The 17,286-nt window shown below is 33.7% G+C and overlaps 1 protein-coding gene across 1 annotated transcript in view; it reads left to right on the top strand.

Annotated features, from left to right (window-relative positions):
• The first annotated feature begins 278 nt into the window (after positions 1-278).
• LOC110111292 (ATP-dependent 6-phosphofructokinase 7) overlaps positions 279-17,286 on the top strand; it is a 44,089-nt gene continuing 27,081 nt past the window's right edge. Inside the window, exons 1-5 of the mRNA XM_028695959.1 lie at positions 279-591; positions 1,533-1,579; positions 1,726-1,765; positions 5,073-5,135; positions 5,222-5,359. Coding sequence (XP_028551792.1) covers positions 490-591; positions 1,533-1,579; positions 1,726-1,765; positions 5,073-5,135; positions 5,222-5,359 — 390 coding nt within the window. The 5' untranslated portion in view covers positions 279-489. The remainder of the gene's footprint in view (positions 592-1,532; positions 1,580-1,725; positions 1,766-5,072; positions 5,136-5,221; positions 5,360-17,286) is intronic.

The raw sequence follows: 17,286 nt of genomic DNA, 5'->3' as shown, positions 1-17,286 counted from the left end.
GATGTATACATTCATATATCAAAACGATTCTTTCAGACTGTGTATAATAATTTCTTCAATTTCAGACTGATTAGCAACGTAGAACAATCTTCATGAAAAAATAATATAAATCCACCAAACAGAGCAGGACTGTGATTTAAGATTTTGCTATGTTTTTAATACCTGGCGGAAGCGGAAGATCAGAAAGAATATGAAATTGAGAGAATATTTTTTAAAAAGAAACAATTCTAAAAAAAAAAATATTCATTGTTTTATTTATTTTCCTCCGTCATTTTCGGCGGACTAGAAACCCTGGGATTGTAAAACCAGAGACGCTCCCGCTTTCTCAAACTCAAGATAGCGCACGGGTCTCTCTTATCCCCTCCCTTCTTCCCCACCTTGGAAAAATTCCTTTGTTGCTCATCTTTAAACTCTGCTTCTAACCAAGGAGTTGAGTTTGGACGCTATACTACACATACGACTCTCTGCTGGTTTCCGATTCCCAAATCCATGGGCGAGATGGGAGTGCCTGATCAGAAGATTGTCGAGGGACCTTCCGGCTACGTTCTTGAAGATGTTCCCCATCTCACGGATTACATTCCCGATCTACCTGTGAGTTCTATATGACTCTTTAATTCCAAGGTGTTTTAAAAATGCTGAAGTAATTATCTTCGTTTTTTTTTTTTACATTATGGTTGATTGATTCAGCTAAAACCCGTATTTGTTTTTTTTTTTTTTTTTTTTTTTTTTTTACTTTGAGCGAATTCAATATGGGTCAGGCTACAAAGGCGAGTTGGGGATCGATTGTTTACTGAATAGATTAATTGCCGTTAGTCCTAGGCAGGTTGCAGTAGCTGCAATTTCATTCCAGTTAATTAGCACCCACATTAATGTTAAGTTCTAATCATCCTATTTACACCCTAATTAAGCAAAATGTTTAAATCTTAACCTTTAATTAATTTCTAGCTTTTTGTCTAAATTAGTAATATTATAAATTAATATAAATCAATTAGACTATTCTATATTTAATTATTCTAATTAAGCTCTAATTAACTAGATAAATCTAAAGGAGCTTATCTTCCAAATTAATGTTTATATTTTAATTTTTTAGGCTAACAGTACATTTTTTATATTTAATTAGCTTAAATAAAGTAAAAGTATTGCATAATTAGTATTAAACATTAAATAATAAAATTAAACTCTTCAATTATCTTAATTAAATGTTAGTTAAATTTCCTAATGACTCAAATATCCTCCTAAATTAATCCAATTTTCTTAAATCCTCTAATTTTTTTTATATGCAACCATATATTTTTAAGGATTTTTCTCCATTTAATGATTTTGGCATCGAAATAGCTTCTAGGAATTAGAAACCTCAAGATTTATTAAATCCACATTTGCAGAATTTACTAATGCCATATTTACTTATTCTTTTTGCTCATAATTTTGAAGTAGACATTTATCTTGTCGCTGTATTTTCCTGTTTATTCACCGGTCATTTGCAGGTAAAGTTTCTGCTCATACATTCTCAGATCTATTGTTTGCTTTTGCAGACTTTCCCAAATCCGCTCCAAGATAATCCGGCATATTCAGTGGTGAAGTAAGTCCTTTTTCCTTGCATACATAAGGTTAAGACCTCTGATTTGAGAAACTGCTCCATATTTTATTTAATTAATTATGCTTTCTTTGAACCAATATAAGTTACTGCTTTAATTACTATTGATCATTTTTTCCTTTTGTTTCCAGACAATATTTTGTTAATCAGGATGATACTGTTCCTCAAAAGGTTTGTTCCCTAACATTGATTAATATTTTCATTATTTATTGTAAAGATTGGATTAAATACCAGACTTTTTGTGTTTTTCACTCGCTGAAGTTGTGTTTTCCATGCATATGTTGACCTTAATATATATGTCACATATTTGATATTTGAGTGAGCCATGGTTTTTGTAGGTTAAACCAAATCTTACTTCTAAGGAGTTCCATGTCAACACCCTTTGGTGTGATACCATGCTTGGCGTCACCACCCATATCAAAGAAAATAAAATCTTCATGCACAAGGAAAGAGAACTTATACGTAGTACACGCATGATTGTACCAAAGTTATTAACTCAATTAGACCTCATTCCAATATTGGGAGGTTCCTCATATATAGATGATGGGTTCAATTACTGCACAACACTTTTCTTTGAACTTCATGGTATGCTTTCTCTAAATATCATATGTAGATCATCCTTACTCTTTTTATATTTCTCCATCAGACCTCTCAACAAAGATATAGCTTCCATTGTAAACCTATTCGACATGAATCTAAACTGGCTTTGAGAAACATTAGTATCACATCTTAACCTATACTCAATTACCCTCTTCCATAATTTTAATTTATGACATATTAATTTAATTCTTCTATAATTTGCACACTCTTGTGCATAGCATCACATTTATTCTTAAAAAATAGGAATCAACGCACTCTTTTTTCATTTATCTGACATCTTTTTAGTCTTCAAAATAATATTAAAGTGTTTAGTAAGCCAAGAAATTTTTTGATGTCTTAAGTATTTCCACAGTTTTATTAGAATATTATTGGGTCCTAATGCTTTTCCAACTTTGGTTTTCTTTAAAGCCCCTCCAACTTCATACCCTTAATATAAGAAAAAAATGATATCTCAAAAGTCTCAACAATAATCAATTGTTCTACTCTTAAAAGGTGCCATCCATTCACCTTCCACTCCACTTTGTCAAGGGTAACAAATTCAACTCTAACTGAAGCTTACATGCACTACAGGCACACACGTTATTACTGGCGAATGAAATCCGTCGATAACATAAAAAGTTCTACGGAAAAAGGATGTTTTCGTCGAATTTTCGTCAAATTTCCATACGACGATAATTCGTGCATCGGTAAAAAACTTTCGACGTAAATATTACGCCGGAAAAGATGACTGAGGCGGCGAACGTCGGCAAACTTAGTGGAAGTCCATTGGGTGATGGGTCGGTCTCGGCAGCGGTGGCGTTCGACTAAGGCGACGGAGGCGAGCTGAGCGAACGGAAACGGGGAGGATTGAAATGATAAGGCAGACAGGCTCGAGAGAGAAATAGGGTTTTGACCGGTAGCTTTTTTGGCGGATAGGACACCAGAGCCTTTTCCGTTGAACAATTCAACGGTAAGTATTCGTTGTGTTTAAATACACCGGCGTAATATCCGTCGGTGAATACGCCGGCAAGTACCAGCGGAAAATACGCCGCATTATAATAAGGGTTTTACAGATTACAACGTCTTTAACGGCGGATAATGCGTCGGAGATTTACCGACGTAATATACACCGGAAATACCGCCATTATGTTACCGTCGAATAAATTGTCGGTTCGAACACCGTAATTTCTGACGTATCTTTTTACGCCGGAAGCTCCTATGATAATCAATTGTTTTCCTGTAGTGATGGAGCTATTGCCGCCTAGTGTATCCATATATTTACATTAAAAAAATCTTGTGCTAATAAGGACGTGACAAAGTGTTGTAATACAAGCAAGGAGGCCCATGACTAGATCAATGACTAAGGTTCAAATGCATGTTAATTTATATTAAATTATTTTATTTATTTTTCTTTAGAATTTCTAGAGTTGGTTGTGTGAGTTTGGAGGTGGTATTTTGAATGTAAAAATCTCTTTTGGAAATATAGCAACAAACCCAAATTAAAGCTTCAAGATTAGTAATTAAATATTTAATTGAATCTTTCAAATTTGAGTGTTATTATTAGATTTCATAGAAGGACAGATCTTGAGGAGCTAGCCAATATAGCTTTTGTATGAATTTCAAGGGAGGGAATGTTGGTATATTTCCTTATATATTTTTACTCTATTTTTATAACACTTTATATATTATTTATACCTATAATTTAATGAAAAAATAGGTATGATCTCGTATAAAGTTTTATCTAAAAGATTTTGGTGCGCTTCTAGCTTTTGAATTCATTTGTTAATTAACCATAATTAAAGTTTGATACCCTAACATATCCCTTTGAACTTGTTCTCCCACATCCTTTCCATCTTCCTTAGACCTCAAACCCCCCTAGCTTCTTCAAAATTTGAGCCATATTCCTCCCATCAAAATTCAACTGTTACTGTCCACCCATTGTGGCTTGTCATACAAAAAAATTTATAACATTCTAAATACACTTCTAATTAACCTAAAATGACTAGCAATAGTTAGCTCACATTATAACTTTGGATATTGAGTTACCAATGCTTCTCTACCTAAGAAAACCTAACCATGCATTTCATAAAGTTTCATCCAAAAATTTTTCTTAAAATCTTAAACTAGTCACTATCTTCCTTAGCCTTCTATCAATCCTAAACAATCCACCTTCACTCCAACAACCATTTGAACACTCTTAACAACCACCCCATCGCAAAGTACATTTTGGTAATGTGATTATGCCTATAATGTACCTCTGAACCACAATAACTTGTTGAAGGAAAAAGCATTGACGTGTCCTAATGGTTAGGTATTTGAGTTGTGACCCATATGATTCAATCAATACATATGAAATCCTTTGTCATCCAAGTACTGTTTAAAATTGGCCTTTTTTGCAAGACTTCTTATAAGGTCTACCTGATTTTTATGGACTCTAGGAGTGTTTATAAGGATCCTCCAATTAAGTTAGATTGATTATCTCCATTGATTAAGCAGACTAGAGTCTATGACAACCTGGGACGTTGAAATTATAGGATCTTGATCAGATTTGTGGTGTATCTTTCTATCCCTATTCCAAAGTGTAAAAAAAGTGTGGTAGACCCTATATTTCTAGCTTTTAATAATTTTTTTTTTCTCTAAATTAACATATGTAATTAACCATGGGGCCTTAGGACCACATGAAGCCTTGAACCAAGAATATGAAGTCCTCTATGAAGTGGAAACCTATGGGCTTTGCTTTATTTAACATCTAATCCTCCTAAAAAATCAACTAGGATACAAACCTATGTGTATATATAGAGCTGGGTAAGGATCTTTCAGGGATCACTAAATAATGTGTATGTCCAGTGAAATGGTGGATTACATTTTTTGACTTATATATTCTTCCTCATTTCTGCAGATTGTGGTTCAGAAAACCAGCCCTAGAGGTACACATTTTCGTCGTGCTGGGCCTCGCCAGAGGGTGAAATTTCTTGTTTATTTCCTACAGTTTTTTATGATGCTACCCAATTACTTGAGTTAACTGTTGTGTGTTTCTGTTCTAATCAGGTATATTTTGAATCTGAAGATGTGCATGCATGCATTGTGACTTGTGGGGGTCTTTGCCCTGGGCTTAACACTGTGATTAGGGAAATAGTTTGTGGTTTGTCCCACATGTACGGTGTGAATAAAATACTAGGGATAGAGGTATATTTCTTTCTATTGATTTTATTATAAACTGTTGGCCAGTTTTCTTCTTAGAGTTATGTATTATTGCATATTTCCTCCATCTCATTTTACTTTTATTTTAAAAATTCTTCTGCTTTATCTACATGTTTACTCTGATGTAGAACCTATTATTTGCGAGTATACCTGGCAGCTAAATCTATTTAGTTAAATGTACTTGAACATCATAGTTTGTCTTTTGATCAACAAGCATACAAACTTAAATCCAAGTACCACAGTATAGTTTTTCTATTAGCGGCATGAGATCCAAAGCCAATATATTAAATGCTGTATTTAATTTTTTTTTTTTCAGTATGAAATAGCTACTTCTTTTGAGGGAAAAAATGTAACCCATCACGAAAGTGCAAAAATTAAGCCAAGATGAATATGAAGAAGAATGGAGTGATGCTCAACTTATTAAAAAGATGCTAAATTCTTAGATCCCTATGATCCCTTGAACTTTTATACACTCTGTTACCGCAAACATAAGCTCCGAAATTTATCTTAATTTGATCATTGCTCACTTTTAAGACCCGCTTAATGCTTTAAACAATATAAAAAAATTCACATTGCTTTGAAAAAATTGTCTTGCTTTTCTTCATGTGTGAGCCATTTCCTTTTCCTTAAAAAAAAAGTCTGAGGTTCTATTATAAAACTAGGAAAAATGAGACTTTCTGACTTTATGCATAATCATGTTGGTGCACGTGCTTAAATTCATGTTTCTATTCGGATGTTTTTTTTCTCCATCTTTAATTCTGAATAAAAAGAATTGTGCTGCAGCCCTTTTTATGGATTGCTTGTAGATTTTTGCATTGGTGGATTGCTGTATAGAAAGACTTACTTGGCCTTGTGGTGGAAATTTGAAAGTTATATTCATCGAAAGCACAAAAACTAATGGTCTATATGAGTTATCATTGCATTTTATATTCTTTTAACTTATTCTATGAACTCCAATATGAGCAAGATTTATTTCCGGGTATTTTGAATAGTCCATAGGTCTAGCTTATAATTGTTTTATTGAAACTCAGCCCATTAAATTCCAATCAATTTATCGAATTCAAAATCTTTACTACAAGAAAATTTGAAATTTTAGTAACCATCAATTAGTCCATAGGCTCATTCCCCCACTAGATGTCGTACGCATTGAAAGTTTAGTAACCATCTATTAAAATTAGAAGATATAAAATAATTGGGAGCAATAATCACAAAAAGAAAATGTTAATAAATTTATTAAAATTAAATATAAACAAATGCATTCATAAGCTAAATTAAATGTGAAAATAAATATTAAATATTTTCCTTTATCCGAATCACTGTTAATATTGCTGATAACTTACTCATTATCTACAACATTCTTTGTATCCTTATCGACAAATTCATCAATCTCTTTGTGATCACCCTCAACATCATTTAAGTTTGTTATTGGTTGATTATCAGTTTTATGTTGAATGAGTTTTGGCATCTTTATTTTGGTGGGCAAACTCTATTACATGTTTATAATCAATTCTACTTTCCGCTTTGTCCTGATGACTGCTGATCAATCCACTGTATCTTCTATTCTTCCATGATTCTTTGTAAATTATATTTGAACCCCATGTTGTTCAGAAACAAAATGATCAGATTGCACATATCTTCTACTTCATTTTATCTTAATAATATCATACAACTTGTGCATGCTTTAACATCTAATGGATGACATAATATACTTGGGTCATCTTTTCTCTCATGATATCATCTCATATGCTCAATAGAACTCATAGATATAATTAATATTTTTAATCGTAGGATAAGTGGTGTTGGATCCGAATTTGTTCAATGGATGATACCAGACTCTACTGGTATATTTTTTTGGTAAGATAAGGGGAACTTGTTAGTGAAAATAAGTGAGAAGAGAGTAAGAAGGAGAGTGGAGGAGAATAGGCCAAGAAAGACTTTACTATCTCAATCAAGAATACCAAAAAAGGTTTATAACTATTTGAAAAGTCAAGATTCAGATCCCTTTATTGTTCCTTATCACCTAGTATTTTCAGGGATTTGAGAGCTATGGAAAATGTTACATGAAAAAGAATAAAATATGAGCTCCAAATAGATGTCCATACAACACTTCACACTATTCTGGGGCATGTGGCACCTCTACATTGGCCCTTAGAAAGGTGAAATTAGAGATCTGATGCCTAGTCTATAATAGAGCGAGCTTAAGAGAAAGCGAGTAGGTGTCTGGCAAGTTTTGAGGATGGATGCATAACTGGACGGTTTTCTTGTGGTGTTGGCGGATGATGTAAGAGACTCGATGTCACCCTGCTGATGAAGGTGAGCTGAAGTGTGAGCGGGGATGGCTAGTTCTCGAGCCTGGGATGAGTTGTATAGCCGAAATGACTGAGGGATTGCCGAGGTAGGTTCCCTCCTTAGGTGAGTTTGGTGAGCTCGGAGGGGTTACAAGGGTGAGGAATTGATCTAGGTGAGTGATAGTCAACCTTCCTAGTTGAAGGGCCTTATGGCCGGCTATCATAGGATGAGTTCTTTCAATGGATGTGAGCAAGTGTCATCCTCTCTTTGATAAATTCCTCTGGCAGCCACAAGTGAGTTCGTTGAGGCATCAACTCTTAGGAAGGAATATTTTCTCATGATTTGGTTGATATCCATAAAAATACTTTTGAAGGCAACCAAGGGTATATAAGTGGTAAATAAAATAACCCCTTAAATGAAATATCTTTTGTTTATGTTGTTTTTTATTTTGTGGTTTGTATCTAGGTACTCCGTAGTACTTTCTTTGATCTTGGTCACATCATCATTGTAATAAAGAGTACATCCATTAGTACAACAATCAAGCTTTTATGCATTCAAATGTAACTTGGATACTAGTTTTTTGGTCCTTGCAGTTCAATAAGCTGATTATCTTTTGTATTGGTCTTCTTTAATTGCCCAAGAAACTGATTGAAACATTCTCTTAGCATTTGAATCTATTTAATATTAAGTATTCTATATGTGACAGATAGTTCAAAGTGATTGGTGCATTCAATAGAATGTTTATTGAACAACATAACTAATTGTAAAATTGTTGAGCCTTGCTATTAGGGGTCTCTTTAATAAGTTCTACAAATTGAGGTCTAACATTATTGAATATCAATTTTTCGTATCTTTCTTATTGTTCTTCATTTGGTGGTGCATTATTAGTTTAAGATTTGCAATGAGTGGCTCACACTCTCTATGTGGTGTCTAAGTAATAATCACATTGAAATAACTTTTGATACAAATCAATCTTGACTTCATATATTGTAATATACTTAATTTTTGTACTTAGAAATCCTATATTCCTATAACACATCAATTCTTTATCCATTATGTGGGGTCAGTTATATATATATATATATATATATATATATAGGAACGTCGTCGAAGGAGGCGAAGAAAGGTTTTAGCGACTCGTTCAAAACCATATCGCGTCCAATTACAACAAAGAATGTGGAAGAGAAGAAAGAGTAGCGAATTGTTTATGAATTAATTTATGTAATTTAATATATATAAATTAAAAAAATAATTAATAATTAATAATATAAATAATAATTAGATAATTAATAGTCAAGATAATAATAGTAGTTTTATAATTATTTAAGTTATTATATTATATAAAAGTAAGATATTAAGCTAGTTAATATCCCTATGTGGGCCTCCGAAAATTCGGCCCGGCCTCCCGCCGTGCTGGTTGTTTGCTTTTTGTTTGGCGAGGGAGTTTTAACGAACTAAGTTCCGGAGTAAATTTTGGAAGGCAGATGGGTTTGTAGATAAGACACTACCCAGAGATTTTGCCCTCATTTTGCGAGGACTTATGATATGAGTTCTGGTTTCCTATAGGCGCAAGCCCCTATAGTTAATTACCCTCCCGATAACAAGAGAGACTTTCGATTAAGGCTAGTCGTCAATCAGATACGTAGATAATACGTGTTATCTGGCATATAGTAGCAGCATAGGTTTGGGATGTTGGAAAATGGTTGGGAATTGAAAAGTTTGATATTTAAAATAGAAATTTCACATCTTGCACTTAGAGCGGATGTGGGGGAATGGATGATGGGCTCGATCAAGTCCCAGGTTCCGTCGTCCAGGGCCATCATGGTCCCTGGTCTACTTAGTCAGAGGAGGTAGTCGACCCAACCTGACAGAAGGATCCTTGTCGGCAGTCATGGGTTGCTTCATCCAAGGGGATCTTGTAGACCTAGGCTGAATATTTGTCTAAGGGGAAAAATTTGAATCCACCTTAGCTAATAGAGGGCTTTGTGCTCTATCGTTCATATCTTATTGATTCATATCTCAAGAATTTGATGCCAATAAGGAGCATATTGGCTCTGGCCATAACCGGTATTTCGTGGTGCCATTTGGCGGCAAAACCACTCGGTTCAGAGGGTCCCGGGTCATAACCATTTATCCTGCGGTGCCATTTGGCGGCGAAACTGCCGGTTAGAGGACACGTACCACGTCCTTACTGGCAGGAGATTGTTTGAGAATGGATCATAGTGATATTTTCGACTACGCATTTGGCTATTTGTGAGCTGAAGTAGTATTTGAATTTGTCCTCCCCGACAAACTGTTGCGGAGGGTGGATGGATTTTGCTTTATGTGTTTGATGGATTGATTTAATTTTAAATATTTTTGGATTTTGATGATTTTTTGGAAATTTGGATTTTCAGGTATTTGGAGTGGTATTTTGAAATACTTGGAATGGACCCCTCCGGTTGATATTAGCATTCAAAACGGCCATCATCGGGGTGAAAGAGGATCATTTACATTTATGAATTGAACCCTGTCGACTCTATTGAGCTGTAGATAGAGGATCCGGTTTTGTAGGCTTTATGCCTTTGTTAGTGAATTCTCTTGATTATAGACATTGAATGCCTAATATGAATGTATAAAATAAATATCTCAGTCAACCTCGCGACCGGATATTTATTTAAGTGTTCGAGCCTTGTCAACTCCCGCTTGCTTGCACAGGAGGATTGGACTCAAACTTGAATTCACTTATTAACCCGCACAGCATCCCTAGACGTCACATGTGTTTCAACAATATGCTCGATGGGGCCCATGCGGGTGTTTGGGGGCATTTTATAATTATACCTTGTCAACTCCTTTTTACTTGCTCAGGAGGATCGTGCTCAAATTTAATAACCCGCGCAGCATCCCTAGACGTTACGTGTATACCAATAACACGCTCGCCGGGGCCCATGCGGGTGTTTGGGATTGTATTTACCCCTTTAGTGTACCTATATGCATACATATTACGGTGCACGTGCATGGGGTATTTATTTTAGACTTTGTTGACGCTTTCTGTCTGCTTGTACGAAGATTGCAGATCTGGTGGCGTTTGGCAATAGTTTCTGGATTGCGTTGTTTGTTGCTTCGTACAGGTAGACTGTCGTGCACCACTTATATGATTTATGCAGGTAGATTATAGTGCACTAACTACTCTCTTGCCTTGTCGTATAAGTAGTTGTATCCATCGTAGTTCTTTGTATTTTGCTTCTGAAACATACATATTGAATGTATAATGGGTCTTCAGTCTTCTATAGCAGCTTGCAGGAGCTCATATTTGTTGCAATTCTCTTATGTACTTGTTCGTAGATGGAACTTTATACATGTGACAGGTCTCCTATGGTGATTCATAGGAGTTCGCATTTATCACAAACCTCTTCATGCACATTGATTGGTAGGTTGTTTTATTCATTTGCTTATCTCCCCATTATTGCTTAAGGACGAGAGCATCAAATTCATTGTAAGATTTCTGTCATTGACTCCCAATCTAGGAAGTCAGTCATTATGCATACAAAGAATGCCTTTACTTTTACTTGTGAATGAAGCGTTGTATACGTTGTGGATATTCTAACATCGAGTATGTTGCATTCATTGAAGATGAACGAATCAATCGAGTTATGCATCGTTAATACTCACTATCAAGCTACATTTTGAATCTTTCTGATTATAGTTAATTGTACAGTTGATATAGATGTCACTTGTTTTCATCATTCATCACCCTCACGCACTGAGAACTTGTCTTACACCTGCTTGCTTGCATAAGATTTGAATGACTCAAATCTTTTTTATTCAAATTAGGATGATGGTACTTTAACATTTCATAGGGATTTTGGTTATCATTCCAAATAGAGTCCCTTTATGTTCAAATTCAACTTAGGCTCATGCTTATTGCAGTTCCCTTTTAGATTCAAGTCTAAGTCTCTTTGTAGTCGAGTTGCAAGTTCTTGCTTGTATTCATGTTCAATGTCCAAACATGATCCTGTTCATTTGACTTGAGTCCAATTTGTCCACATCATATCAAGTTCAAGTTTAACTTCAAGTGCACTTAAGTTCAAATTCTTGTCCAAGCTTGAGTCCCAGACTTGTCGTCCAAATCAAGTCTTTGTTTAAGTTCAAGTGGCAAGCTCAAATTCTATGTCCACAAGTTCTTTATTGTCCAGCATTTTGTTCCAGTTTGAATTCGGTGTGAGTTTCTTGTTATCATGTCGAACACAAGCTCATTTGAATGTCCATTGGAAAAGTTTAACTCTTTAGTTATCATTTGCTTGATTATATTTTGCTGAGTTAAAGTTCAATTCCTTATAGAACTTTCAAGTGCAAAGCTTTGTTTTCATCCAAGTTTTAATTTAGGTTTAAGTTAAATTCATTTGAGATTCAACTCAATCCAAGTCCAAGTTCTCAAGTCTCCCATTGTTCTTTTGAGTTCAATCAAGTCCATTTGATTCAAGTTCTTGTCTTTATATCAGACAAAATTTCGGCAGCCTCCCGGCGTCTCCCCTGTTTAGGAAAATAATCAAGAGGCCGCCTACCCGCCACGTAAACAAAGACGTGCACGATTGATGTTTGTGAGACACCGCGGAGGTAGTATTTTTTTTTTCATGCACTACGCCAACAAAGGCGTGCATGGGGTTTTTTAAAAAGCATTTTTGAAAAAGCAGTTTGCTTTCACCCCACTCGGGGGTACTTATGAGTGACCCCGCTTTGCCGTAGGTGCCGCACCGGGGTCCCATCCCACCACGCGCAACAAAGGCGTGCATGGGCGATTTTTCGGTCCGCCGCGAACATTGAAGTAGGGTTTGAGTTTAGAAAAATTCGTACATTCGCGGGGTTGTTGGTGTTGGCACGTGGATCGAGGGATCACTCGTCTACTTCGTCGTAGGTGTCGCACCGGATTTCCTCCTACCACGCTCAACAAAGGCGTGCATAGGTGGTTTGCCTGCTCGACACGTATGTCGAGGTAAGAGGATTTTTTTAATTATTATTATCATTATCTTATTTAATTAATTAAATTAATCATAATTAATTATAATTTAAAATAATTAATCATAATTAATTATATTTAGTCATAATTAATAATAATTAATTTAAATTAAAATAATTAATTATAATTAATTTTAATCGAATTATAGCTCTCTCTCTCTCTCTCTCTCTCGGCTTGTATGGACGCAGACAGAGAGATCGAGACAGGGAAGGTCAAGGTCGGTCGGCTTTGGAGAGATCTATGGGTGAGGGTCGGCTGAGATCCGACGAACTAGAGAGTTCATGGATCATAGCTTGAAGATGGAGGAGGTTTGGCCGTGGGAAAGAAGCAAATAGGGAGAGAGGGAGAGAAGTGGGGTTCGGGCGTGGAAGCAAGAAGCAGAGCCGGAGGGAAGAGAGGAGTAGCGATCGTGTGGGAGTAGCCAGAGTAGCGAATGGGAGCTTGGGCTTGCTTTTAAAGGCGTTGGAGAGCAGCACTCGAGGGGCTGTTGCAGGATTTGAGCTGGAATCCCGGAACGACGCCGAATGGTACAGTGATTCGGCTGGCTTGAGCGAGATTTGCGGGATCTGGCAGAGGACTCGACGAGATATGAGGTTTGATTTCATTTTTATATTCTTTGGGTATTATATAGAGGTTAACACCCTATGATATTATTACTTAAGTTAAATAATTAATATATGACTAAAATTTTTAAAATTATAACTAAAAGTATTATTAATTCTCTTATAAAATAAATGATTAATATATATTTTTAAATCATAATTACTCAAAAATATATATCTAATAAATAGTTTAATTAAAAATTACTAAGATACTCCTATTTGTTAACACCATGAAGTCCAACATCCATTAGTTTAGATGTTAGGACTAAAATGGTCTCATTTTAAAGAGTAATTGGTCTCTCTTAAAGAGTTGAGGGATCATTTTGGCCCTTCTCTCTCTCTCTCTCTCTCTCTCTTTCTTATGTTTCATTATTTATATAGTCAAATTCTCATTTAAATCTAATAAAAAAGATCATTTTTAATATTTTCTAACCAAGTTTTCTTAGGTCTATCTCCATCTTTCTTAACATAGGTCAAATCTATTACATCTACTTTTCTAACTAAGTCATTGGATTTTATGTAACTAATTCATTCAAGGCGACTCTCTAATCTTATTTGCCACTAGAGCTACTCCAACTTTGTCATATATATACTCGTTTCACATTTTGTCTCTAAAATTGTTATTGACAAGCCACATATAAAAATTGTTATTGATAAGCCCCATAAACAAAATCTCGACTGTATTAATAAATTCATTTGCTATTCATTTTTTGTCCAAGTTGAAACCTATTATAAATCTAGAACTATTGATTTTTGATATCCACACACTATAATTAAATACACATGAAATATTTAATAATTTAAAACAAACATAGCATCATCACTAGTAACTATTTACATGAATTTTCTAAATCAATACAACAACAACAATAACAACATCAAACCTTTATCCCACTACGTGGGGTCGGCTACATGAATTCTTTTTTCTCTATTGTGTCATGTTAAGAGTCAAATTCTCATCTAAATTAATAGTTTAAATAAAAATTCTAATTCATTCAAAATATCTTAATCACCACTAGCTAATTTTATAATTAAAAATTTTTAACTAGGTTTTCAAACTTACCAAATAATTTTCTTTATATCAAAACAAAATACACAAACACTCCACACATTAAAATTTCATCATCGTCACCATTTTTGTAAATAAATTTAAATTAACATATCTAAATTTTAATTAAAAAATAATAACATCTAAATAAAACTCATTAAATGTACATAAATTTAACACATGAAATAATAGATGAAAAAATGTAAAAAAAAATAAGTAAATGCAATGTTCTAATAGAATTTTAACTATATAAATATAAAAAGAAGTACAGAACTTACAAAGGGAAAAGAGGGAAATTTCGAGGAGAGGCTAGTGCTCAGGCAAAATAAATGCTTGTCAATAGTCGAGGACTTACACAAGCTTTTAATCTATGGAGGATATCAATGGGACCTTGGCTAAATTGGGGCAAGGCAGGCTGCATAATGGTGTTTTTCGATGGCTTCTGAGAGCTTTGAAATGGCTAGAGAAATTAGAAAATCGGAGAAGTGGGGGGCATTAGTCTAGTGTATAATATATGTCATTGGTGTATTTCCAATGAAATTTTCATCGGAATTAACACACTTAAATACGGTGAAATTTGGTGGATCTTTTTTTATAGATTACACCACTTTTTAAACTCAGAATGAAAATTTTGTTGCTTATTGAGCGATAATTATGGCTTTTCTTATAGTATTCCATTGGGGTGATTTTTTTTCCTTATTTTAATTTGTTTGCTTGTTTACATGTGACTGAAATTTTGTTAAGTGAGATATATATTAAATTTCTTTTGAATCGAGAACTTTATAATGGCTGAATTTCATTTGCCTGCTTTTTTTAAATTATAAATTTGACAATTATTAAATTATCTTTTGCGATGAGTGTTTGGTATTTTTACATTAAAAGCAACAAGTTTTTATTAAAGTTAGAACTTAGTAACATGAATTTTGTAATTTATTTCTTAATATGTCCCAGCCAATATTATCTTAGAAATCCTATTTTCACAATGGGTCCGAAAGGTGGTATACCACAACAATATATTGTAATGTGATGAAGAGATATTCAACCAATTTTATACTTATAAAGGAAAATTCATATACAAATAATATACATAAAACATTTAGAGTAAGGAACTAAGAATAAACTAACATTTTATTGCTTTAATACAAATTATAATGAGAAGTAGGAATAACAACAAATAAAAAAGAAAATAAAAATAAAACTACATAAATAAAATTACTCAAAAGAAATACAAATAAACAACTACAAAAAATTAAAATACCAAATGAGATCATACTCTTGATAAGCTTGCTCTTATGGTGATGGTCCACTATGCACTTCGATTTAACCCACACTGAAAAAGATTAACAAAGAGTGAGTTTGATAACTCAACCCCAACAAACAACTAGTACTTATTAAGGCATAAACGACAAGGCATTGAGGTATGCAACATGAACTACACGGTGGGCCGGAATAACTTATAAGAACAAGTAATCAGTGTCATACTACAATAATGTTATAATAATATTACATTGTATAAATAGAACATATCAAATATCCGAAGAAAATTGCTAATGTGGTGATGTTCATGATCAGTGTGTTATATGGTAATTATAATAAATTTGTGTATATTCTAACACATTCATATGTAACCCTATCAAATATATTCACAGCTTACAAATATTACTCATCAATCATTTATCTATACTTGATTATATCTGTTAATATATATGTAGTTAGTTTTATCACGATACCTTGAATTAGAAAGGTTAATACTTACTCAAGGAAATTCAATGATTTTCCATAAAATCATCACTTTACGAGCCCATCATTCGGCTAGCCAAAAAGGTTCTACTGACCTACATACTATTACACAAGCATATATATTTTATATATTTCAAAGCAAGTTTTCAACAAGTATTATATAGTCAAAATGAAAATTGATATATATAACAAATTATGATTTTTAGGATAATATTTATTGCATTTAATAGAAGTAATGGAATGAGAAATATATATTTTACTATAGTCATGAATTAATTATACAAGATTTTCTGCAACAACAAATACGTGTAAAAACTATTTCAACCACATAATAATTCTGGTATGATCATTAGATAAGATCTACTGAAATATGTATATCGGTAATTAAATATTGAAAACATGAATGACAATCTATAAATATCTAAGAATCTAATACAAGCAACAAGGATAACTCCTCTAATGAGAAAGTATACATTTAGTCTCTAATAAATGAAAGTTACTTATCTCGAGGCAAGTGTTGTGAAACTCAATTTATTTAGAATCGAGCCAATCATACCACATGAAAATCAACTCGAAGATTCTTTAAAAGTGGCCTAAATTAATAACAAAATCATAATAAACACAGGACAACATAAGACCTAACATAACAATAAAATAATTATCTTTACTTTTAAGTAACAGTGTTGAAAGTCATTAGAAAAACCTAACTCATATAGGTTCCTCCAAAATCAATCTTGTCTTGTTAGACATACAATGACGTTAAACCATGAAACAAGTTCTAATTTTTCCAACTCTATTATCCTAAAATACTAAAGAAATTACTTGGAACCAAATAGAACATGCATTAACTTAATTTAAGAAGAGTAATAACTATAAAAAAAATTATTTTATTATAAATTAAAGATAATTATTTTCCTCTCATGATCTTAAATGAAGATCATGACACTGCCGTTGCCAGGTCCCAAGTCCTGGATGAGAAAAGTCAAGTTCTAATTTTTCCAACTCTATTATCCTAAAATACTAAAGAAATTACTTGGAACCAAATAGAACATGCATTAACTTAATTTAAGAAGAGTAATAACTATAAAAAAAATTATTTTATTAGAAATTAAAGATAATTATTTTCCTCTCATGATCTTAAATGAAGATCATGACACTGCCGTTGCCAGGTCCCAAGTCCTGGATGAGAAAAGTGGAGGGTTGCGTTAGGTAGTCGACAACCAGTGTAAAACTTGTC

Source organism: Dendrobium catenatum, unplaced genomic scaffold (assembly GCF_001605985.2).
Source record: "Dendrobium catenatum unplaced genomic scaffold, ASM160598v2 fragScaff_scaffold_716, whole genome shotgun sequence".
NCBI lineage: Eukaryota > Viridiplantae > Streptophyta > Magnoliopsida > Asparagales > Orchidaceae > Dendrobium > Dendrobium catenatum.
Note: the sequence above shows the minus strand (reverse complement) of the source record. Positions and strands in the feature narration are given on the sequence as shown.